The sequence below is a fragment of the Lissotriton helveticus genome, chromosome 2_2 (genome assembly GCF_964261635.1).
Source record: "Lissotriton helveticus chromosome 2_2, aLisHel1.1, whole genome shotgun sequence".
NCBI classification, from domain to species: domain Eukaryota; kingdom Metazoa; phylum Chordata; class Amphibia; order Caudata; family Salamandridae; genus Lissotriton; species Lissotriton helveticus.
Window position 1 is genome coordinate 522,156,413 of NC_136060.1, and position 25,007 is coordinate 522,181,419.

The 25,007-nt window shown below is 44.8% G+C and overlaps 1 protein-coding gene across 1 annotated transcript in view; it reads right to left on the reverse strand.

Moving 5' to 3' along the window:
- LOC144821929 (CD5 antigen-like) overlaps positions 1-20,150 on the reverse strand; it is a 228,649-nt gene extending 208,499 nt beyond the window's left edge. The window contains exon 1 of the mRNA XM_078679079.1: positions 20,082-20,150. Within this exon, the coding sequence (XP_078535205.1) occupies positions 20,082-20,148 (67 nt within the window). The 5' untranslated portion in view covers positions 20,149-20,150. The remainder of the gene's footprint in view (positions 1-20,081) is intronic.
- Positions 20,151-25,007: the final 4,857 nt, after the last annotated feature.

A 25,007-nucleotide genomic window follows, 5' to 3' on the forward strand; every position in this document is an offset into this window, starting at 1 on the left:
AATCAATAGACCTATCGTGCAGTGTGGCTGCCGATGTGTCGAAAAACTAACCTGGTCACAAGTGGTCGTGAGTCGTAAGGGTTCCGTACTTCATCGCCGGTCAGAACGGGGACGTCTACTGCCGCGTTTGATCATTAGATCATGTGAGGTTATGGCGGTCACGTGATCATAGAAAGTGACGAAAGCCTAAGTGGAATGGTGTTAGGTGGTCTGTTAGTTGGGAAATAGTGCAACAGGGGTAAAAAATACGACACGGTGTCTAGGTAGGAGTACATGAGCTTGTAAAGAATATTTTTGAACATTACATAATGCATAAACAGTGAAAATTAAAAATGGAAAAAAAAAATGAAAAAATATAAACGAATATAAATTAACTGTGTAAGGTGGAAAGTATGTATGATTCAAAGGTCATGGAACATATTACAGACACTAACATATATATGAAACTGGACAGCAACCCCAACGCGGAATTTATGAAAACTTTGACAACCATTCTAGAGAAGGCACATGAACAGGGTACCATCAACGAAATAACCAAGAACTTCCTAACCAAATCGAATCCGAAGAGCCCTACCCTTAGAATGGTGCCGAAAATTCATAAAAACCTAATGGACCCTCCCATGAGACCAATAGTCTCCACATGTGGAAGCATCCATGAACCAGTTGGACAACTAATAGACAAATATCTCCAACCCGCAGTACAATCAATGAGGACATATACGAAAGACACAACTGACTTCATTTCAAAATTGAACAACCTTGACATCAATCCGGAGGACAAACTGATCCTATGTACAGCTGATGTACGCTCACTATATACGTCCATACCACACTCCTTGGGCATAGAATCAATTGAAAAAACCCTGCTAGATTCCACCATAGAAACTCAATTCCAAACATTCCTGATGGAACCTATGCTATTCACCCTCTACCAAAGCTATTTTAAATACCAAGATACCTGGTATCTACAATTGGCTGGCATGGCAATGGGCAATTCGGCGGCACCTGTATATGCCAATATTTTTATGCAACAATTTGAAGAGACCCACATTTTCTCCAAAACCGAATGGACGGACAATCTAGTACTACTTACCAGATACAGTGACGATATTTTTATCGTCTGGAAAAACACCAAAGAAAAACTTCTAAACTTGTTAACTGAATTCAACACAATCGACAAAAGGATCCAACTCACCTGGGAAATATCTGAAACAAGTGTCAACTTTTTGGATGTTAAAGTTTCTGTCAACCAACAAGGATTTGAAACAGACTTGTTTACTAAACCTACAGACAGGAACAATATGCTTCATTTCACAAGCTTTCATGAACCCAACCTGAAAAAACATCTTCCATTTTCTCAAATTGCACGAGCCAAAAGAATTACATCTGACCCTAACAAATCTATACAAAGAATAACACAAGTTGGTCACAAATTCCACCAAAGAGGATACCCATCGGAAATCATTAAGGAGTCCACAAGTAAAATTCTTAAGACAGACAGATTAAAACTTTTGCAACCGAGAATCAAAAAACAACAAACCCGCATAGTGGCAGTTTCAAAATATTCAACAGCGAGTTCCAAATTCAAAAGAATAATATACCAACATTGGCCATTGTTAAATCTGGAACCTGATTTCAACCAAATATTCAAGGAAACTCCTCTATTCGCATTTACTAGAGCACGCAATATAGGTGAACTTGTTCAGTACAAACATACTCCAACGACAAATTATACTGGCACTAAACCATGCTTAAATTGCGGGAATTGCAATAGCATTATAAAAGGAAATGTAATCAACCACCCAATGAGAGGTAACCCAATAAAACTACAAGTTAATTCTACATGCGATTCAAGTAATCTCATCTATGCCCTGAAATGTCCGTGTGGAAAACTCTACGTTGGCAAAACGGAACGAAAAATGAAGACTAGGCTGACAGAACATAAGTCGAGCATCCGACTAAAAAATAGTAAATCGTCCGTAGCCACTCATTTTCAAGAACAAAAACACAACATTTCCCAACTGAAATTCATTATACTTGAAACGATCACGAAAATGGAAGGTAGAGACAATACCAAATATCTCCTTCAACGTGAAAACACCTGGATCCAGAGACTATCTACCCAGAAGCCATTTGGGCTGAACGACAGAATTGAACTCTCTTGCTACCTATAAATATGACTAATGTTATTAATGCTATAACTGGAGCACCATAGTGATACCTGTGTGTATCCACCTTACACAGTTAATTTATATTCGTTTATATTTTTTCATTTTTTTATTTTCCATTTTTAATTTTCACTGTTTATGCATTATGTAATGTTCAAAAATATTCTTTACAAGCTCATGTACTCCTACTTAGACACCGCGTCGTATTTTTTACCCCTGTTGAACTATTTCCCAACTAACAGACCACCTAGCACCATTCCACTTGGGCTTTCGTCACTTTCTATGATCACGTGACCGCCATAACCTCACATGATCTAATGATCAAACGCGGCAGTAGACGTCCCCGTTCTGACCGGCGATGAAGTACGGAACCCTTACGACTCACGACCACTTGTGACCAGGTTAGTTTTTCGACACATCGGCAGCCACACTGCACGATAGGTCTATTGATTGAAACCACCCAGGGCTCTGTGTAATTTTTTGACTCACGTACATCTTGCTTGCAGATTTCACGAAGCGTTAGAAATCCGGCGCACGTAAGCATTATTTCATACACTTCCCCACCCTTCTCACAGGTTGGGGATTTTCTAAGGTGAACCCATAACATCACATGTTCCCACCACCTTCCCCCCTACCACGCCTAGTTTCCACAGCACGAAGACCCCATCCGTTTACACCACCACTTACAACAACCCATTCTACTTTATTTTAGTATCCTTTCCCTGATGAAGGGGCAGACATGCCTCGAAATGCATTGGATGTTTACAAAGGACAGTGCCAAAGTGTTAAATATGGAATGAATATATGAAATCTATTAAAGAAATGAATAATTAATCAAGAACAAGATTGCTGAATAAAAGCATACTTGAACGTCAAGAAACTGTTTTTGGAACCTCTTTCCTACGAGAGGAACGCGTGTGTGCGCCACAGGATGGGATCAGTGATCCACTGATCTCACTACCCTTCAGTTTACAGATTCACGCTGCGGGACACGTGACGATACTGGGGCAGCACCCTAAAATTTAACTAACACACATTGAACTGTGCTGTGCATCTAGTCCATTTGCTTACTTAACTCAGCGTTATTCGCCATCTCTTTACACCTTAGTTTATTTGGATTTTAATCGATCATCAACCGTCGAATCAACTTCGGTGTCTGTTGGTATCTCTCATCTCAATTATTCAGTCGCATCGTATTAGGTGATCTCCTTTTGGCGTTCCCCGATTTGCTCTCGATCTGCGTCCTCCTCATGAACATGAAGAGAAATCTCTCAATCTGCGTCCTCCTCATGAGGAGAAATCTCTCGATCGAGAAATCAGAAAACTAGTATGCGTGTCAAATGTGGATTTCTGGATACTGCTGAAAGAATTCTGCAAGACATACAGGCAACAAGGTAACATCACCATTTTTAGCACAGCCACCCTTCCCATAACAGATAGCCGGAGCTTGTTCCAGAATTGTATCGACTTTTCAAGTCCCGCAAGGACCCTACCCATATTTGGCTTATATTGAGCATCTGGCAAATGTGCTACCTGAATGTCCAGACATCTAGAATGGTCTGCCTCCCAAGTCAGTCCCACCTCAGGAGGGTCCAAAGGTGCCCCCCTCGTGAGGGCAGCCAGCAGGAACAGTATTGATTTCCAATGATTGATGTAGAGACCAGAGGCAGCACCAAAGGAGGCCAGCGTCTCCAGATGTATCGCCTCCTCCAGCTGTCTAATGCATAGGAGCTCATGTTTTGCCTACAATCAAATCACATGTGTGTGGCCATCTACAACTACACCCCGCGGTGCATTGTCACTCCTCAGTCTCACAGCCAGGGGTTCCATCACCAGTGCAGAAAGCAGTGGTGATAGAGGGCACCCCTGTTACGTGCCTCGTTCAATTTTTATAATCTTCTATACCTGACCTCCATTTCGCACTCTAGCTCTCGGCTTTTTGTAAAGCAGTTTGACGGACACAATATGTTCCTGTCCAAAACCCATTCTTCTCAGCACCTCCCATAGATATTCCCACCGCAGCGTATCAAAAGCTTTTTCAATATCCAGGGCAACAACTGTCAACCGGATGTCACTGTTTGACACTGAATGAAAGACATGAGACAACCGACATGTATTCATGTGCATACCCCTTCCAGGTATGAACCCACACTGATCTTCATGAAGCAGTGAGGTCACAACTCCGCTCAATATTTTGGCCAGGACTTTAGAGAGCAATTTAGCATCTACCCCCAGGGTGGATAAAGGTCTATATGAACCCGGGTCCTCTATGTTCTGGCCAATCTTAGGTAGCATGATTATCAGAGCCTCCCTCATGGACCGCGGTAGACACCCATCCTGTTTAGCCTCCTGTAAGGTTTCTAGTTGGCATGGAAGGAAAACGTCAGCCTACATCTGGTAGAATTCCATAGGAATTCCATCTGGTCCTGGTGACTTAAGCCAGGCTATGACCCGCAATGCCTCCTGCAGTTCCTATAGGCAGATCGCTGCCTCCAAATCTTCCTTCTGCTCTCCCGTGAGGTGTGATAGGGGGACACCTGGGAGATACCCCCCTATCTACAGGCAGTTCCGTCTCTGGGATTTCACTATATATTTCCAAAAGGGGTGGAATAGCACCTGGTTAATACCTGCCTGGGTAGTCGCCATATCGCCGCCAGGGCAGGGCAATGTCAATATAAGTGGGGGTGGGCACTCCTGCTTCTAAAAAAACAACAACGGTCTCTCAGATCGATCACCCTCTCTATGTACAAGTTGGTGATATTCCTGGAGAACTAAACAGTCCAACCTATCCCAAATCTCTCCGACCCAGTGTTGTGCCTGCAGGAGTGAGCCACGATCCTGTCCTAACACTCTCTCCCCCTGTTGTATCGTAGCCAGCATACCCTCGGCAGTTGCCAATTCAATCTCTTCCTGGTGCCACTCACCCTGGACAAACGGTCCCCTCTGGTAACCACCTTGAATGCATCCCATTCCACACCCCTAGCACTGGTGGTCAACCAATTAGAGGTGAAAGAACCCGCAATTACCTCTCTGAGCTCCTCTTTAAATAACAGATCGTGTAGTTTTGTCGGATGCAAATGCCATAGCGGAGCTCTCGGCCTATGGCTCTCTGGTACCCACTCCAACAATACCAGAGCATGGTCGATAGAAAATGGCCCAACATCGTAGTCCATGCTACCGCACCACATGCCTCCCGAGAGAGAAGAAAATGGTTGACTCTGCTATACACCTCACGGGCCGGCGTATTACAAGTATAGCCTTGGTTACTCATGTTTGTTTAGCGCCATTTATCCACACAGTTTAACCTACTCATCACCTCACTCACGGAGTTAAACATGTGGGGTCTTGTATGTTGTTTTGGTGGCTGTTTATCCAATAAGCCATCCAACAAGCAAATAAAATCACCTGCCCATATTAGTGGGGTCCCAATATACGGAAGGAGCAGACTCTCTGTGGCACCAAAGAAATCACCATTATCTGTGTTGGGGATAATACATACCTACACATCAGCTCTCCATACACAATTACATATCTGCCCTCCATGTCTGCCAAATAGTTGTGTAATTTGAACGGAACCTGTTGGGCCACCCAGATAGCCACTACCCTAGCATAAGTGGAGTAGGTAGATGCGACCAACTGCCCTCGCCATTTCTTTTGAAGTTTTTGTGTCTCAGCGTGTAATAAATGTGTTTCCTGTCGCATAGTGATATGGGCGCCCTGACGCCGCAGATATGTTTGTATTCTATAGCACTTAACAAACGAGTTTAGCCCCCTTACATTCCATGTTATAATTTCGCATTGTCCCATGCCATCCAGCCCATACCTGTCCTATTCAATGTGTGTACGGCCTGTGTACTGCTCTCAATGCTGCTAGAGAGAACCTAAAACAGAACATTCAAACCAACCCTCTCCCCGGGTAGACACTGTAAGAACAAAATGTGCATCTCCGCATGATCTTCAGACTCCTACCTCCCGCCCTTATACACTATCAATAAACAAACGCTGTCCATGATATCAATAACTCTCCTTAAGAAAAACATTAATAATACACATAATCTCTTAATACATTTCCCAACTCTCATCTCAATAGTACTCTTACCTCATGCAATCATCCGATATGTACCTGTTACCAAGGCCGGGGACGGCACCCTCCAAACACAAACTGCATCCAACAGGTGCACCACCCCAACCCTGGTCATCGCTCTCACCCCTCCACTCACCTAACAACACCAAGCACTCACACAATCATATCTATTACCAAAACAAAAAATAAAGAATTTAAAAACAATACTACATGATAACTAAGACAAAATTAGACAAAGAAAAAGGAGAGCGGAAGAAGAAAAGGAAAAGAAAGCAAAGGCGTTGTCCACCCGTTAATCTCTATATCTGTCCCAGGTCAGCGCTCCATTTGTCAAGGTGCAGGAGGGAAGCATCGTGTGACACAGCACATCATTCAAGGGGGGTATCGCGTCCATGGCACAATCCCCATGTGTAGACAATTTTCCATCAATTCTAGCATCACCTTTGATTGATTCAGGAACATCCCATCTGCGGGGTATCTTCGACCATGTCTCCAGTACTGGTCTCTGAGCCTGTGGCCGGTATCATCTCCACCAGTGCCCGAGTGGCCTCTTGTTCAGCCTGTTGCACCAGTTGGTCTAGTCAGGAAGACCTACTGCCCTCGGCACTAGAATCTGCTCTTTCCAGCTCCAAGGAGCCATCCCCATGTACCACCACCTGTTGTGTGGATCTGGAGGGTTTCTGGGACTCCCTGCGACAGCTACCACAATTTCCTTCTCTGTGCTTGACTGTGGATCTCCCCACCTGTGCGGCATCCACTCATCACCATGTACCTCCAACCAATCCCAAGCTGCATCCGGGGTTGCGTATAATCCGTATGTAGAACCTTCAGCTTTGCAGGGTAAAGCAGCATATATTGTAGATTCATGGCTCGCATCTTTTGTTTCACTCCGATAAAGGATGTCCTCTGCTACTGAACCAAACAAGTGTAATCTGGGAATATATGGATCTTTTGATTACTGAAGGCAGGGTCTCCTTCATGCATGGCCGCTTTAAAAACGGAATCTCTATCCTTAAAGTTGAAGATTTTTGTTATTAGAGTCCTGGGTTGAGCCCCCGTTGCGGCGGCGCCATAGGTGCCCGGTGTGCCCGCTCCACAATAAAGATCGAGGAGAGCTCTGCTGTGGGGAGTGCCTCCTTGACCCATTTCTCCAAAGATGTTTCCGGCTCTTTTCCTGCCACACCCTCGGGGAATCCTACGAAACACAGATTATATCTGCGGGAGCGCCCTTCAGCATCTTTGACCCGGCGCTCCAGAGCTACCATCTTGTGTGAGAGTTCAGTCACAGTTGCCTTTAGTGTAGCAATTTTGGTCTGTATCTCACTGACCGTCTGCTCCATAGCCAACGAGCAGTCTGCCGCAGTGCGGAGGTCAGCACGCAACAATCCAACATCCGTTGCTACTGCATCTATTTTTGCCTGGACAGTCATGCTAGAGGCTTCAATTTCTGCAAGAATATGTGCCCTTGTAGGCTCAGGCCAATCCGCGTTAGCCCTAGTCTGCACCACTTGTATCTGATCAGCTCTCGGAAGGGTCCCCTGCACCGTATAGTGGTCCATTTTCGTCTTCTACTCCGCCTTGCAGGTCTATCTTTGCCCATAGCGCGGCTCTCCTCCAAACACCAGAGGGAGGCGGATGGCCGCCCAGCACCCTAATTCTACATGGGAGAGGTGGGCCTTATTCCCTTTTAACATACTTTATTGCCCATGTGTGCAAACACTCTTAATGAGGTAGGGGCTCTGAGTCACCTGCGGGAGGAGTAGCAGAATTGGGGGCCACCTCCGCCCTATATGTGAACTAACACCACTAATGGAACTACCGGTGTCAACCTCCTTTTGATGTCTAAATTGTATTAACTGTATACCTTATAAGTGTGCCCAGGACTTGCTTGTGACCGCCCAATAACCTGTCCCGCCTGCAGCAGGTAGCCGCTCGACCCCTCGAATTTTTGTGTTTATTCCTCCACACAGCCGGATACCTCATTTAGGAGAATACAGACCCGGTCAGGCAGGATAATTCAGGATTATTGCATGGGCGGCAGCGGAGCTCATTAAATAGCGACCACTCTAGTCGCCATCGTGGTCATGCCCCCATGTTGGACACATTAAGTTAAAGTCCAAGTCGGGTAGGTATATACAGTGACGTGTTCAATCCTCAGATGTGATCAAAACATTTTAAGATGTAATCATGTATTCATCAATTTGTGCTTTATTTATATATTCACTGAAAAAACCATAGGTTTTAGGGAAAGTTATAGTTAGTGGGACATTGCATTCGTACAAAACCTGTGAAATTGCCCCGTTATAGTTAGTAAAGCTAACTATAACTCGCGCCCCCACAATGCACTGCTGATGACGTCACATATTACATCACTCATGACATGGTCAGTGACATCCCTGATGACATCACTGATGACATCTCAAATGACATCGCTGATGACATCATCCAGTGACTGTACATTTTTGTAAAGTTTAAAAATGTTTAATATATATAGGGAAAAGCATATTGAAGAATGAGTGGGTGTATAAGTGTCTGAATGGATGTTTTACTAGGTGCGTGACTGACTCTATAAGTGAGTGATTAAACATATCTTACTGAATACATGGGTTAGTGACTAAACTGTGTGAATCTCTGTATCCGCCTGTCTGTTAGTGTGTGAGGCAGCATGGGTTTGTGAATAACTACATAAGTGTCTATCACCTAGATTCATCAACGGCATGTTTTGCGAGTCTGTAATAGCGATTATTAAGGAATCGCTATTACAGACTTGAAAAATGGGATTCTTGTAGAAATCGCAATATTTATTGCGATTCCTACAAGTTCCTTATTTGCGATTAGCTAATTGCTAATCGCAAATGAGGAATAACTCCCCATTCATTCCTAAAGGCTGATAGGAATGAATGGGGAGTCATTCCTTATTTGCGATTAGCAATTTGCTAATCGCAAATAAGGATGCGATTTCAAGGGTGCCAGGGGTGTCCAAAGGACACCCTGTAGCACCCCTGAAATGAAAATGTAGACTGATGTTTCGCACACATATGTCCAAAGGACATGTGTGCGTGTGACATACAACTTAGAAAAATGCACTAAAGTGCGTTTTTCTAAGTTTTCGCTATTCACCACGAAGTCAGACTTAGCGGTAAATAGCGGACAAAAATTGCGAATTCGCAATTCCAAAATGGTTCATGAATTGCATTTAAGAAATCTCAAATAGAGATTCCTTAAATGAAATTCCTCGCTATTTAGCGATTTCGCAATTAGCGATTTTTGCATTTGGGATGATGAATCCCAAATGCAAAAATTGTGCTCGCAAAGGGCCAGATTCTCAGAATCTGGCCCTTTGCGAGCCCATTTTTCAATGATGAATCTAGCTGTATATGTGTTATTTATTGGTTGTCTGAGTATCTGTATGGGTGCCTGAGTGTTTGTGTGGGTGGGGTGTGTGTGACTCTGTGCATAGATATGTGAGGGGGTGATTCATTGTGTGCATAGTTTGAAGTGTGCATCTGTGATGGACTGTATGGGTGGGTGAGTGTATGTAAGGGTGTTTTGTGTGAATGTATATCTCAGCTGTACATGTATGAGTAACTACATATATGAAAGGCAGTATATATGTGTGTTAGAGTATATAAATGGCTATAAGGGGGAGTGTGTGATTGTGAGAGTGGCTGCATGGATGAGTGTTTGCTTGTATCAGTTATTGTATAACAACGTAAGAATGTGCTAGTATTTGTATGAGTACGTGAGCTGGTGTGTGTATAACTGTATAGGTGAGTAAATGGGAGTGTGATTAATTATTTGCATGACTGACTAGGTGTGTGAGTACCTCTATGGATGAGTGGCGGTGTGTGAGTGTCTATATAGGTGTATGAGTGCATATGATATCCGTGTACTGTGTGACCATAAGTATGAGTGAGTGGATGTGTGTGTAGACCTAAGAATCAGTGAGTGGGTATGTAGTTATTGGTGTTGAAGTGCCTATGGTTTTGAGAATGGCAGTCTGTAATTTAGAGTGGGTGTATCTAAAGTTATATTAGGGTGTGAGAAGATGCATGAAATTATCACATGGATGGTATCATCAGTGATTTCATTTGAGTTGTCATCAGTGATGTCATCAGTGATGTCACTGACCATGTCATGAGTGATGTAATATGTGACGTCATCAGCAGTGCATTGCGAGGGTGTGAGTTATAATTAGCTGAACTAACTATAACGGGGCAATTTCATGGGTTTTGTACGAGTGCAATGTCCAACTAACTATAACTTTCCCTAAAACCTATGTTTTTTTCTGTGAATTTCTAAGGTTTTTTAAATGCTAATTTCTAACTATAACGTGCCTGAAACCTATGTTTTGTTCAGTGAATTTCAAAGGTTTTTCAAATGCTAGTTTCTAACTATGCCTACAGAGGTAGGGCATGTGAAGTAAAAAACGCACAGAAAGAAGCAAAAGAAATACAGAAAGAAGCAACAGAAGTCCACAAAGACAAAGAAAAGTGCAGGAAGAAGCAAGACATGTGCAGAAAGAACCAACAGAGGAGCAGAAAGAGGCCTTGTTGCAAAATCATCCTGTGTTCGCAACTTTTTTAGACGGGTACTGGTGGTAACTGACTCTGACTAACCATGCCTAGAGCCAGTGCTGTGCTAAAAGACACTTCGAATACAGTGAAAACACCTACATACACTAGGGAACACTATTTGTTGGGGTATCCTGTGATTAGCATTACCTCCTCTGTAAGGCCCTAGTACATAATAGGGCAGGGGGGTTAAAACTACCTCTAAGTCAGAGGTGCAGAAAGGCCCCGCCCCCTCCCTTCACCACTGTGCAAATGCGCCCTGTGGCACATTTTAATTGGGGGGATAAAGTCCCCTTGAATCCTGAGTGTCCCTGGGGTCCAACTAGCCCACCTGAGACCTCCAGTATGGGCCACAGAGCTGCATTGCAGAGAGGTGTAACAAGGGGCGTGGCCTGGACCACCACTCTGCAACGCAGGCCTCTGGTGCTTTTTGGACGTACCAGATGGTCTAGTTGTCCCCCAGGGGCACTCAGGATTGAAAAGGAATTAATTCCCCAACCTAAAACGTGCCACAGGGCATGTTTGCACACATGTCACCTCAGGCCCGCCCCCTCCAAGCAACCCTCTGCAAACGTGCCCTGTGGCACATTTTAAGTTGGGGGATTAAGACCCCTTCAATACTGGGGGTACCTGGTGGCCAACTAGCCCACCAGGGACCTCCAGTAAACGCTACAGGGCTGCGTTGCAGAGAGGAGTAAAAAGGGGCGTGGCCTGGACCACCTCTCTGCAACGCAGATGGCATAATAAACTCAGTCACATTGTTTCACTTGTATGTCTGCTAATAAAACACATTTCAGCGCAAATTCTATTCCCGTTTCAAGACAGCAACATTTAATTATTCCCAAATAAATTAAGAAACATTTGAAATATTCCAGCTTCAGATATATTTAACAAGAGCAAATAGAAATATACTCACCGACTAAATGCCATCATTCAAAATATTATTCTCCCCACACCCCTTCTACAGGAGCTCAAGCTTTAACATCCTGTTTATTATTATTTGGTCTACATTGCAGTGCATCCAGGCAGCTGTGGTGGGGAGGAAGGGGTTAAGTACAAGGAGGTGAACTCCTGTGCCAGTGGCTGCGGTGCCCAGTGTCTCTGGTGAGGGCACACAGTGGTGGCCATAGACGCCCCTGCAGGAGTGCGCCCGGCGCAGAGGCTGCCGGGAGTTTACAGTATGGACAGGTACAGTTCACACAGCGGCTAGAAGACTGCAGCCAGACTCCTCCGCCCTCACTGGCACATTCTTGGGGCTGTGAAATGGCCGTTCAACTCTTCTTTTTTTTTGGGCTTCTTAATCTGAATCTCCTGTTTCCCCACAGAAGTCCTGATAAGTCAGTAGCAGGCCGGGCACCCACCTCCCTCCCTCCCTCCCACACACACCCACCTCTCAGGCCGCCCCTTCCATTGGGATGACGTCAGAGGCATTCACCCTCCCCTCCTCTTTATCATGTGTCATGAGACACAAAGCGCCCTGAGGCGACAGAGCTCTGTGATTCGTGCACCTTTGGAGCCAGCATTGGACCCTGCTCTTCCCGGCGGGGGCTCATTGACGCTTCTACAATAATAGATGAGATTTTGTTTCTCCTTTGCCTGGAGAGCACATCAAAGTTGCTTGCTCACCTTTTTTTTGGCTCTTCTATAAGCGGACGTGGGTAGAAAAGCTTCTTTTGATCTCCATTTTGCAAAGGACTTGGCTTTTCTCCTGCTGAAAGAAAGGGACCGTCCTTGAATGGATTCCGCCTCCTCCACATGTGCTTCTGTACTTAAGATACTTTCTTCAAACACACAGAGATTATTATTTAAACAAACAAGGAACCAGGCGGCGTCGGGCTTCTTGGTGAACAGTTGTGGAGCTGTTTTGGGGACGCAGGAGTCTGTTCCTTGGAAGACAGAGGTTGGTACTTGCTGTGTGTGGGTGGTTGCTTGCAGCTGCTGTGAGTTCGCTAGTGCGGTTACTGTTGGCTCTCGCTCTGTAACCTTGAAAACCTAAGGACAGATTTACAAGCCCCATGCGCCGCCGGTGCATCACGTTGCGCGACGCACCGGTGGCGCAGACTGCTAAGGGATATTTACAAGCACAGGTAAAGTCACCCAGCATGACTTAACCTGTGCTTGGAAATATCGCCCCTGTTCACGCAACGCTTTATGTGTTAGGGGCGGGACATAGGCTTTGCTGTGGGTGTTCCCACGCAACACCCATGTCCACTGATGCATTTCTAGATTTACGAGAAATCGTGAACATGGAAATGCGCCAGTTTGCTGCGCCACCATAGGAGTGGTGTAGCCAAGCGAAACACTGCACCCCTAGGTACTGGAGCAGGCGGCGGCTCTCTTGTGGCTGGCATTCGCGGGCGGTCGGAACTGTGGGGACTCACCTTGCTAACATTTAGCTGCCATGTTGTGATTGGCCAAGCGGCTGCCAGCCAATCACCTCCGAGATATGATACCACGGTCCTGGTCCCGCCCCGTTCTCTGGCGGAAAGCATCGGCGCTCCAGAATGTTCGCGGCAAAGGGTTTATCACTTCCTGGCAACACGTGAGCCATTGCTGTATTGACTCACTTTCCCCGTTTCCAACATTTCAGAGGTTCGGCATACAATACGGCCCTCTGAGTTTTTGGACAATTTACCTCTCCATATGTACCGATTCTCAGGTGCACAAATGACATTCTAGATTTGTTCCTTTCCTTTTACAATTTTAACTTGTATACTGTGAGCCTTCTGTTTGCGTTATATCATTTTCTTTTCTTTTTACTCTAGTATTTTGTGCCCTTCTTGCATGCCGTTTTTGACACTTTTGTATCTTTAAGCCCAACTACTAACCTTGTTTCTGTTGCCTTTTTTCACTCTGCTGGCCTTTCTCGTTTCGGGATACTTTTTGGTGTATTTAATCTCTTACTTGGGGATTTCAGCTGGGCACCAGCTGCAGCTTTGGTCTAGGTGAGCGTATCATACTACTTTATTTATTTATTTATTTATAGGTTTGTATAGCGCTAGAATCACTCCTACAGGAGTATCTCTGCGCTTTTGACCAGGGATCAGCAGCATATTAACAGTGAGGGGATGACTTAGACTTCATTTTTAAAAATAACTGTTTTTAAAAGTTTGCGGAAAGTCAGATGTTCTTTACATTGTCTTAAGGCCAAAGGTAACTTGTTCCACAACTTAGGGCCAGTAACAGACAAGGCTCTGCCTCCATGTCTTACTTTTTTTATGTGGGGGACCACCAGAAGAAGATTACTACTAGATCTAAGAGACCGTACTGGAGCATAAGGAATAAATTTCCGTTCCAGATAGATAGGTCCCTCTGAGTTTAGACATTTGTGGATCAAACAACATATTTTAAATTTGACCCTCTGTCGTATTGGAAGCCAGTGTAGGCGGTTCAGGAGAGGTTTAGAAGCAGTTCTCGGAGGGGCATTCAGAACTAGGCGAGCCGCCGTGTTCTGGATCACCTGCAGCTTATCCAACACACCCTCATTGGCTGATAATAGTAAACCGTTACAGTAGTCAATCCGGCTGAGGATCAACGCTTGAACAAGCGTTTTCCTTACTGCGTCGGGTAAAAGCGGGAAGACCTTACGGAGAAGTCCAATGGTGTGGAAGCAGATCCCTGATATGTAATTGGTGTGCTGTTTAAATGACAGGTCATGATCGAGTCTGACTCCCAGATTCTTCACAACCTGTTTAGGTTCAGGGACTGCTCCAAGCTCCGACGGCCACCATTCGGGAGTCCAGAGTATTTTCGCGTCTCCAAATAACATGATCTCAGTCTTGGTGACATTGCATTGGAGGTAGTTGGTAGCCATCCATTTTGCCACCTCTTTCATGCCTGTCAAAAAGTAGTTTCTGACCTCAGTGGTGAGAGTTTTAAAGGGGAACAGGAGCTGTGTGTCATCAGCGTAAGATATGGGAATAAAGCCATATCTACGCAAAACTCCTGCCAGGGGTGCCACATAGATATTAAAGAGAGTAGGGCTCAAGCATGAGCCCTGTGGCACCCCTTTAGATATCTCTGTTTCCACTGAGCGGTGTGCACCCATGGTGACTCTCTGGGTGCGACCAGTCAGAAAACTCTTTAGCCAGTCAAGAGCCTTGTTCTGGATGCCAGCGTTCGACAACCGTTGCGTCAGGATGGTATGAGACACGGTGTCGAACGCTGCTGATAGGTCTAATAGCACCAGGATGACTGAAAGGCCCTTGTCCTGGTAGGCATGGAGATCATCAGTAACAGACAAGAGAGTGGATTCTGTACTGTACTTGGGGCGGAAACCCGATTGGGATTCATCCAGGGCTTTTACCCGTTCCACATGTGCTGATAGGTGGTGGTTAACATGTTTCTCTATAATTTTTCCCACAAAAGGTAGCAGGGAAATGGGCCTAAGATTAGTCAGGTCAGACCACAATAGGGCAGTATTCTTCCTTATGGGTCTGACAAGCGCCCTTTTCCAATTTTTGGGGACAGCACCTGAGATGAGTGAAATATTTACCAGTTCACAGATCGTTGGACATAGAAGTTCATTAAGTGTGGGCATTAGTTTGGCAGGTATAGTATCCTCAGGACTGCCGCTTTTAATTTGTTTTAAAAGATCCGATGTTCCTTTCAAGGATATCGGGGGAAAGACATCCAGGGAATGTGTAGCAGGTGTGCATTCTACAGGATCAAGGGAAGATTCTGTAGTGGTCAATGAGGCTTGGTTGGTCAAGATAATTTTTTCATAAATTGTGTTGATCTTATTAGTGAAGAAGCATGAAGTGTCTTCACACAGTTGTTGAGAAGTCATATCAGGGGCTTCACAAGCTTGAGGTTTGACAAAAGTCTGTAAGATCTGAAAGAGAACTCTTGGAGAATTTCCGGCCTCTTGTATTTGGGATGCAATGTAAGATTTCCTAGCACCACGGATTTCTTTGTGATATGAAGATAGAGCACACCAATATTTTTCCTTATCCTCCACAAGATGCGAGGTTCTCCATCTCTTTTCCAATTTTCTAGCCCCTTGTTTCAAGGTTCTCAAGTGATCGGAAAACCAAACTTCATGTTTTTTCCCAGGCCTAGATTTAAAAGTCTTTACAGGAGCAATTTTGTCGATGACTTTCCTAGTTTCTCCTTCGAATTTAGCAAGGGCAGTATCAATATTGTCCGAAGGTAGAAAACTAGGAGGGATGAATTTCTCTCCAAAAGTAGAAGGGGTGACTTTATGCCACTGTCTCCGGGTACCGGGCAGGGTGTTAGAGTGGGACAGATTGGGTGCCTGAAGAGGAGTGGTAAATTCCACAATGAAGTGGTCAGTCCAAGTCACCTGAGTAGCGGGTGGGCATGATGCAAGCTGGACATTAGCGAACACTAAATCCAAAGTGTGGCCTGCTCGATGAGTAGGTCCACTATTTCTCAATATTAGACCCAGAGAGGATAGATCTGTTAATAGTGTTTGTGCCTCATTACAATCTGGAATTTCAGCGTGAACGTTAAAATCACCACCTAAAATGAACTCCCCGTCATTAATGACGTAAGGAGCCAATAGTTCGAGTAAAATATTAGTAAAATTCCTGTAAGGACCTGGGGGCCTATAAACTAAGGCGCCTCTATAGTGTCCTTTAGGAGATACCTGAATTTTAAAAATCATTATTTCGATTTCCGCGGAACTAAGTTCCTCTAAGATAGTGACTCTCAGATCTTCTTTGTAAACCACCGCGATTCCACCACCAATTTTGATCGGGCGGTCCAGTCTCAGTATTTTATAGCTGCAAGGGATAGCGAGAGTTATATCCGGGGTGCAATGTGGTTTAAGCCACGTTTCTGTCAGATAACACACTTCCGGTTGGTAAGAAGATATCATATCCCAAACTTCAGTGGTATGCTTAGAAAGGGATCTGACATTACACACGATATTTTTCCTCCCCGGCGAAGGGGTATTAATAACTGGCATAGGCATAGTTGCCCTGATACGAGGGTTATACATATTGATAGGCCTAGTCCCTTCAGTAGTAAATTGGGATTGACAAATCCGACATGAAAATGGGCCTTCTACCTGTATCTGACACATGCAGGCAGCGCCTAATGGTCGTAAGTTCTTTAGGCAGCGCAGCGTCTTGGGGGAGAATGTTATATGTCTTGGAAGATTATGTAATAATAAACCAGGATCAGCCATGGCCCCTTGGCCCGTTCTGCCGCGGACGGGCGCAGACGGGCAGGTCTTTGGCTGGTCTTCGGCGTGTCTGAGGCGCCCCCTGCGCGCAATCGCTGCGCGCTTAGACCCGACGAGTGGCTTAATAGCCCCAGGTGCTGCAAGGCTAAAGCGCTAACCGCTCGCTACTACAGCGGGAACAGGAAGTGTACTACACAGGCTCGTACCTGTCCCGCCCTCCGCTCTACGGTATTGGATACCGAGTCGGACCGGGGCGGGCAGGCGATATCACAGAGCAATGTGTGTTTGTTTAAGATTTTTGAGCCCCTGACAGCGCCTAACGCCTAGGGAGAGCGTCTGAGCCCAGGTAAAATGTATTATAATTAGTACATCAACTATAACACAAGTAAAATAGAATTAAACTTTCAGTCAGTTTAAAATCATCAAGATTCAATAATGTTTAAAAATGTAGATTCTGGCTTAGCGTTTCAATCACCACATCAGCAGTACATTCCGCTTTACCTTGCGTCAAGCGGGGTCGGCCGACACTGCCACTGCCAGCCTTACCGCAAGCTGCCTCGCCTCCTCACCGCCTTAATAGCCCCAGGTGCTGCAAGGCTAGAGCGCTAACCGCTCGCTACTACAGCGGGAACAGGAAGTGTACTACACAGGCTCGTACCTGTCCCGCCCTCCGCTCTACGGTATTGGATACCGAGTCGGACCGGGGCGGGCAGGCGATATCACAGAGCAATGTGTGTTTGTTTAAGATTTTTGAGCCCCTGACAGCGCCTAACGCCTAGGGAGAGCGTCTGAGCCCAGGTAAAATGTATTATAATTAGTACATCAACTATAACACAAGTAAAATAGAATTAAACTTTCAGTCAGTTTAAAATCATCAAGATTCAATAATGTTTAAAAATGTAGATTCTGGCTTAGCGTTTCAATCACCACATCAGCAGTACATTCCGCTTTACCTTGCGTCAAGCGGGGTCGGCCGACACTGCCACTGCCAGCCTTACCGCAAGCTGCCTCGCCTCCTCACCGCCTTAATAGCCCCAGGTGCTGCAAGGCTAGAGCGCTAACCGCTCGCTACTACAGCGGGAACAGGAAGTGTACTACACAGGCTCGTACCTGTCCCGCCCTCCGCTCTACGGTATTGGATACCGAGTCGGACCGGGGCGGGCAGGCGATATCACAGAGCAATGTGTGTTTGTTTAAGATTTTTGAGCCCCTGACAGCGCCTAACGCCTAGGGAGAGCGTCTGAGCCCAGGTAAAATGTATTATAATTAGTACATCAACTATAACACAAGTAAAATAGAATTAAACTTTCAGTCAGTTTAAAATCATCAAGATTAAATAATGTTTAAAAATGTAGATTCTGGCTTAGTGTTTCAATCACCACATCAGCAGTACATTCCGCTTTACCTTGCGTCAAGCGGGGTTGGCCGACACTGCCACTGCCAGCCTTACCGCAAGCTGCCTCGCCTCCTCACCGCCTTAATAGCCCCAGGTGCTGCAAGGCTAGAGCGCTAACCGCTCGCTACAACAGCGGGAACAGGAAGTTTACTACACAGGCTCGTACCTGTCCCGCCCTCCGCTCTACGGTATTGGATACCGAGTCGGACCGGGGCGGGCAGGCGATATCACAGAGCAATGTGTGTTTGTTTAAGATTTTTGAGCCCCTGACAGCGCCTAACGCCTACGGAGAGCGTCTGAGCCCAGGTAAAATGTATTATAATTAGTACATCAACTATAACACAAGTAAAATAGAATTAAACTTTCAGTCAGTTTAAAATCATCAAGATTCAATAATGTTTAAAAATGTAGATTCTGGCTTAGCGTTTCAATCACCACATCAGCAGTACATTCCGCTTTACCTTGCGTCAAGCGGGGTCGGCCGACACTGCCACTGCCAGCCTTACCGCAAGCTGCCTCGCCTCCTCACCGCCTTAATAGCCCCAGGTGCTGCAAGGCTAGAGCGCTAACCGCTCGCTACTACAGCGGGAACAGGAAGTGTACTACACAGGCTCGTACCTGTCCCGCCCTCCGCTCTACGGTATTGGATACCGAGTCGGACCGCGGCGGGCAGGCGATATCACAGAGCAATGTGTGTTTGTTTAAGATTTTTGAGCCCCTGACAGCGCCTAACGCCTAGGGAGAGCGTCTGAGCCCAGGTAAAATGTATTATAATTAGTACATCAACTATAACACAAGTAAAATAGAATTAAACTTTCAGTCAGTTTAAAATCATCAAGATTCAATAATGTTTAAAAATGTAGATTCTGGCTTAGCGTTTCAATCACCACATCAGCAGTACATTCCGCTTTACCTTGCGTCAAGCGGGGTCGGCCGACACTGCCACTGCCAGCCTTACCGCCTACTGATGTTCAGAAAAATCTTGCTTTACTATACCCACCATTGCCCCGTCGCTTGATGCTCAGGATATTTGACCGCTCTGTTGTGAAGTATGTAATGTATTTCTGAACGCCCTGCATTCTAATCAAGGCTAGAAAATCTTGCTAATAGGTCTCACCACCATCACGTGTCGGCAGCACAACACACTGACTACAAGCATTGGCATAGCCAATAGGTCTCGACTTTGGGACCTTATAAGTGTTTAACCATGCAACTGTGAAGGAGTGCCATCTCGCGAGTTTCATTCGAGGGAGTTCTGGGGGTCTCTGGATGCTTCTGGGGGTTTGAGCGGCATCCCCCGGTGATCGATGTTATGTTATGTTATGTTAACATTATTTATACCGCGCTCGGTCACCGGACGGTTTCATGGCGCTCATAACAAATGCGGAGGGCAGGAACATGTATTATAATAAGTTATTTTATGTCATTGCAATATAATGTAGTGTTATTCTGTTATGGTAAGTCATAATGTGTTATGCAATATTACGTCACACCAGCATTTCTGACCTCACTGTCCTAGCGTCATTCAGCACTTGTTCGGATTTTTTTGGTGTCCTGCAGAGGACATGAGGTGACAAATACTTTTGCGTCACAAAACTAACAATACAAAGATACACACAGTAGATCCTGACTTTACTCTTGCACTAAAAGCTGTACATGTGCAAATCATCAGCCAGTGTCATTGACCTGCCAGACAAAAAGCAATTACCACAGTCCAGGCACAGCAACGCAGATGCCCTCAGGGCAAGAAGCAGGAACACAATGTACCCCAACATTTGAAGATCTGAAAGAGAGGGCGCACATTGGCAAAGTTAGTGAGAATGTCGCAGTTTGCACCTGCGTCTTAGCGACTCTCGATTGGTGAAGTCATATATTGAATAATTGTGGCTATCATTCATATCAAGGTGCACACTGCTCATATTCACTGCTGTAGTCTCACAGCCCCCCATTCCTACAATCTCTTTCTTATTGAGTTCAATACCCGATACTGACTGCCTCTAATCACCTGTACCCAGTGCTTACTTTGTTAAAATAAATAAGCTCTGGGGCCCTCATCAGGAGGACACCCCAGCGGGCACCACTCATTGCCAGAGGAGCAGCCAATGGCAGCACATGCACAACTGCCAGCCATCACACTGTGACAATTCAAACTGCTCAAGGCCCCTAAAGCAAGGAGAATGGCTTGGGAGGCAGGTATTAGTAGTTTTAATGTCTATTTGATTAATAAAAAAAACTCTTGTTGTGTTCATCTCTATATTACACAAACATGTGACAGCTGCCATAAGTACCGGTGTTGACAATTAAGCGCTGGTGCCAAGCACAGGAAACCACTGGCTCAAATTAAGCACATCGTGTACCCCATGTTCACTGCCTTTAGTGTCTTGTATCCCTTACTCACCGTCACTAACCTCCTTTCCCATACACACTGTCTTTAATCTCCTTTTCCAAACACACTGTCTGTAATCTCCTTTCCCATACACACTGTCGTAATAACCTTTCCCAAACACACTGACTGTAATATCTTTTCCGAAAAACACATTGTTTGTAATCTCCTTTCCCATACACAGTCTGTAATCTCCTTTCCCAAACACACTGTCGTAATCTCCTTTCCCAAACACAGTCTGTAATCTCCTTTTCCAAACACACTGTCGTAATCTCCTTTCCCAAACACAGTCTGTAATCTCCTTTCCCAAACACAGTCTGTAAACTCCTTTCCCAAACACACTGCCTGTAATCTCCTTTCCCAAACACACTGTCTGTAATCTCCTTTCCCATACACCCTGTCTGTAATCTCCTTTCCCATACACACAGTCCGTAATCTCCTTTCCCAAACACACTGTCTGTAATCTCCTTTACCATACACCCTGTCTGTAATCTCCTTTCCCATACACACTGTATGTAATCTCCTTTCCCAAACACACAGTCTGTAATCTCCTTTCCCATACACACTGTATGTAATCTCCTTTCCCAAACACACTGTCTGTAATCACCTTTCCCAAACACACTGTCTGTAATCTCCTTTCCCATACACACTGTATGTAATCTCCTTTCCCAAACACACAGTCTGTAATCTCCTTTCCCATACACACTGTCTGTACTCTCCTTTCCCAAACACACAGTCTGTAATCTCCTTTCCCCAAACACACTGTCTGTAATCTCCTTTCCCAAACACACTGTCTGTAATCACCTTTCCCAAACACACTGTCTGTAATCACCTTTCTCAAACACACTGTCTGTAATCTCCTTTCTCAAACACACTGTCTGTAATCTCCTTTCCCAAACACACTGTCTGTAATCACCTTTCCCAAACACACTGTCTGTAATCACCTTTCTCAAACACACTGTCTGTAATCTCCTTTCTCAAACACACTGTCTGTAATCTCCTTTCCCAAACACACTGTCTGTAATCTCCTTTCCCATCCTCACTAGCTGTAATCTCCTTTCCCAAACACACTGTCTGTAATCTCCTTTCCCAAACACACTGTCTGTAATCTCCTTCCCCAAACACACTGTCTGTAATCTCCTTTCCCAAACACACTGTCTTTAATCTCCTTTCCCATACACAGTCTGTAATCTCCTTTCCCAAACACACTGTCTGTAATCTCCTTTCCCAAACACAGTCTGTAATCTCCTTTCCCAAACACACTGTCTGTAATCTCCTTTCCCCAAACACACTGTCTGTAATCTTCTTTCCCATACACAGTCTGTAATCTCCTTTCCCAAAAGCACTGTCTGTAATCTCCTTTCCCAAAAGCACTGTCTGTAATCTCCTTTCCCAAACACACTGTCGTAATCTCCTTTCCCAAACACAGTCTGTAATCTCCTTTCCCAAACACACTGTCTGTAATCTCCTGTATCCCAAACACACTGTATGTAATCTCCTTTCCCAAACACACTGTCTGTAATCTCCTTTCCCAAAAGCACTGTCTGTAATCTCCTTTCCCAAACACACTGTCGTAATCTCCTTTCCCAAACACGGTCTGTAATCTCCTTTCCCAAACACACTGTCTGTAATCTCCTGTATCCCAAACACACTGTATGTAATCTCCTTTCCCAAACACACTGTCTGTAATCTCCTTTCCCATACACCCTGTCTGTAATCTCCTTTCCCATACACACTGTATGTAATCTCCTTTCCCAAACACACTGTCGTAATCTCCTTTCCCAAACACACTGTCTGTAATCTCCTTTACCATACACCCTGTCTGTAATCTCCTTTCCCATACACACTGTATGTAATCTCCTTTCCCAAACACACAGTCTGTAATCTCCTTTCCCCATACACACTGTATGGAATCACCTTTCCCCATACACACTGTCTGTAATCTCCTTTCCCATACACAGTCTGTAATCACCTTTCCCAAACACACTGTCTGTAATCACCTTTCCCAAACACACTGTCTGTAATCACCTTTCTCAAACACACTGTCTGTAATCTCCTTTCCCAAACACACTGTCTGTAATCTTCTTTCCCATACACAGTCTGTAATCTCCTTTCCCAAACACACTGTCTGTAATCTCCTTTCCCATCCTCACTAGCTGTAATCTCCTTTCCCAAACACACTGTCTGTAATCTCCTTTCCCAAACACACTGTCTGTAATCTCCTTCCCCAAACATACTGTCTGTAATCTCCTTTCCCAAACACACTGTCTGTAATCTTCTTTCCCATACACAGTCTGTAATCTCCTCTCCCAAACACACTGTCTGTAATCTCCTTTCCCATACACAGTCTGTAATCTCCTCTCCCAAACACACTGTCTGTAATCTCCTTCCTCAAACACACTGTCTGTAATCTCATGTATCCTAAACACACTGTCTGTAATCTCCTTTCTCAAACACACTGTATGTAATCTCCTTTCCCAAACACTCTGTCTGTAATCTCCTTTCCCAAACACACTGTCTGTAATCTCCTTTCCCAAACACACTGTCTGTAATCTCCTTCCCCAAACACACTGTCTGTAGTCTCCTTTCCTAAACACACTGTAATCTCCTTTCTCAAACACACTGTATGTAATCTCCTTTCCCAAACACTCTGTCTGTAATCTCCTTTCCCAAACACACTGTATGTAATCTCCTTTCCCATACACTCTGTCTGTAATCTCCTTTCCCATACACACATTCTGTAATCTCCTTTCCCAAACACACTGTATGTAATCTCCTTTCCTAAACACACTGTCTGTAATCTCCTTTCCCAAACACTCTGTATGTAATCTCCTTTCCCAAACACTCTGTCTGTAATCTCCTTTCCCAAACACACTGTCTGTAATCTCCTTTCCCAAACACACTGTCTGTAATCTCCTTTCCCAAACACACAGTCTGTAATCTCCTTTCCCGAACACACTGTCTGAAATCTCCTGCCTTGCCTCCACAGCTGCCCTCTGCCATCTCCTTCTTGTCGAGTTAATACTCCATATGCACTGGTATTACTCACCAGTCATATCTGGCATGTTCATCTCCTGCTTACACTGTGAAGTGTGGCACATTCTGATCATCCAGCTCTCTTCCTCGGGGTGAAACTCAATCCCTGTCTGGAGTTTTCTCTCTAATCTCTCCCAGTTCCATCTCATCCAATAGGATTGAAACACATAATACTCACTCTCAGGAGCTCCACAGGTCTGTCCGGTACCCACAGGTGTGCAGTGATGGGTGGGGGCTCTATACTTTAATTTGAGGCAGACGCCCTTATATACCTGACCCTGCACGTGGGAGGGATCTGCTGCTCCTCCAGCGTCCAATTATATTCAGTATTTGTTTTGATCCTTTGCAGCTTCATGGCTGACATCAACTCCACCCACCTACATCTGTTTGAACATGTGGAACTCATCCAAGCATTACCGAATGGGAAAAACATCTTTGGCATGCATCCATGAAGACACACACAAAGTCACACACACACAGAACCATGTGGGCATAAATAAACACACACACTCACACATAGGTGTGTGCTCATAAAAATAGATACACAAACACATCCATATAGACTCCGGCACACAGGTACATTCACAACAGGGAACCATTGTCTGTTTATCAAAATCTCTATCCATATATGTTTTTGTACAACTGTCTGTCTATTACATGTTGTTTTTAAATGTTAATGCGGAGTATATGAGAGTGTGGCTGTAGACATGACAGGAACTGTATGATTGAATTTCTTTATCAATAAAACATATTTTGTACTTTTGTAAATAATTCAGTGTTTTTTTGTTTTCAATTAATTCCGTAGTCCTTGGAAACATAACAAAGTACACATGTGTACAGACACTGAGTCACACAGCATCACATTCATATGCACCAAAGACATAAACAAATACAAACATATATATCTGTACAAATTAAAAGAATGCAATTATGTGTACACTTATGTTGCGCAATATGGACACAATGGAGACAAAGGGAGTAAATTAGACTTTGAGGGAGCCCCCCCCCTCACACAAAACTCACAGTTCTGCTTCAATGGGGGGTGGGGAGGGGACAAATGCAGGGTTTCAGCAAATTCCTGAGCTGATGGCCATCTGACACCAGAAGGCCAGGTTATAGAGACAACTGCATCCAATGCAAGCCTGTTTGTGTTTCTACTGTAGGTTTAGAGCTCACAGATTCAGAATATCATTTGAAGTCAATTTAAAAATATTT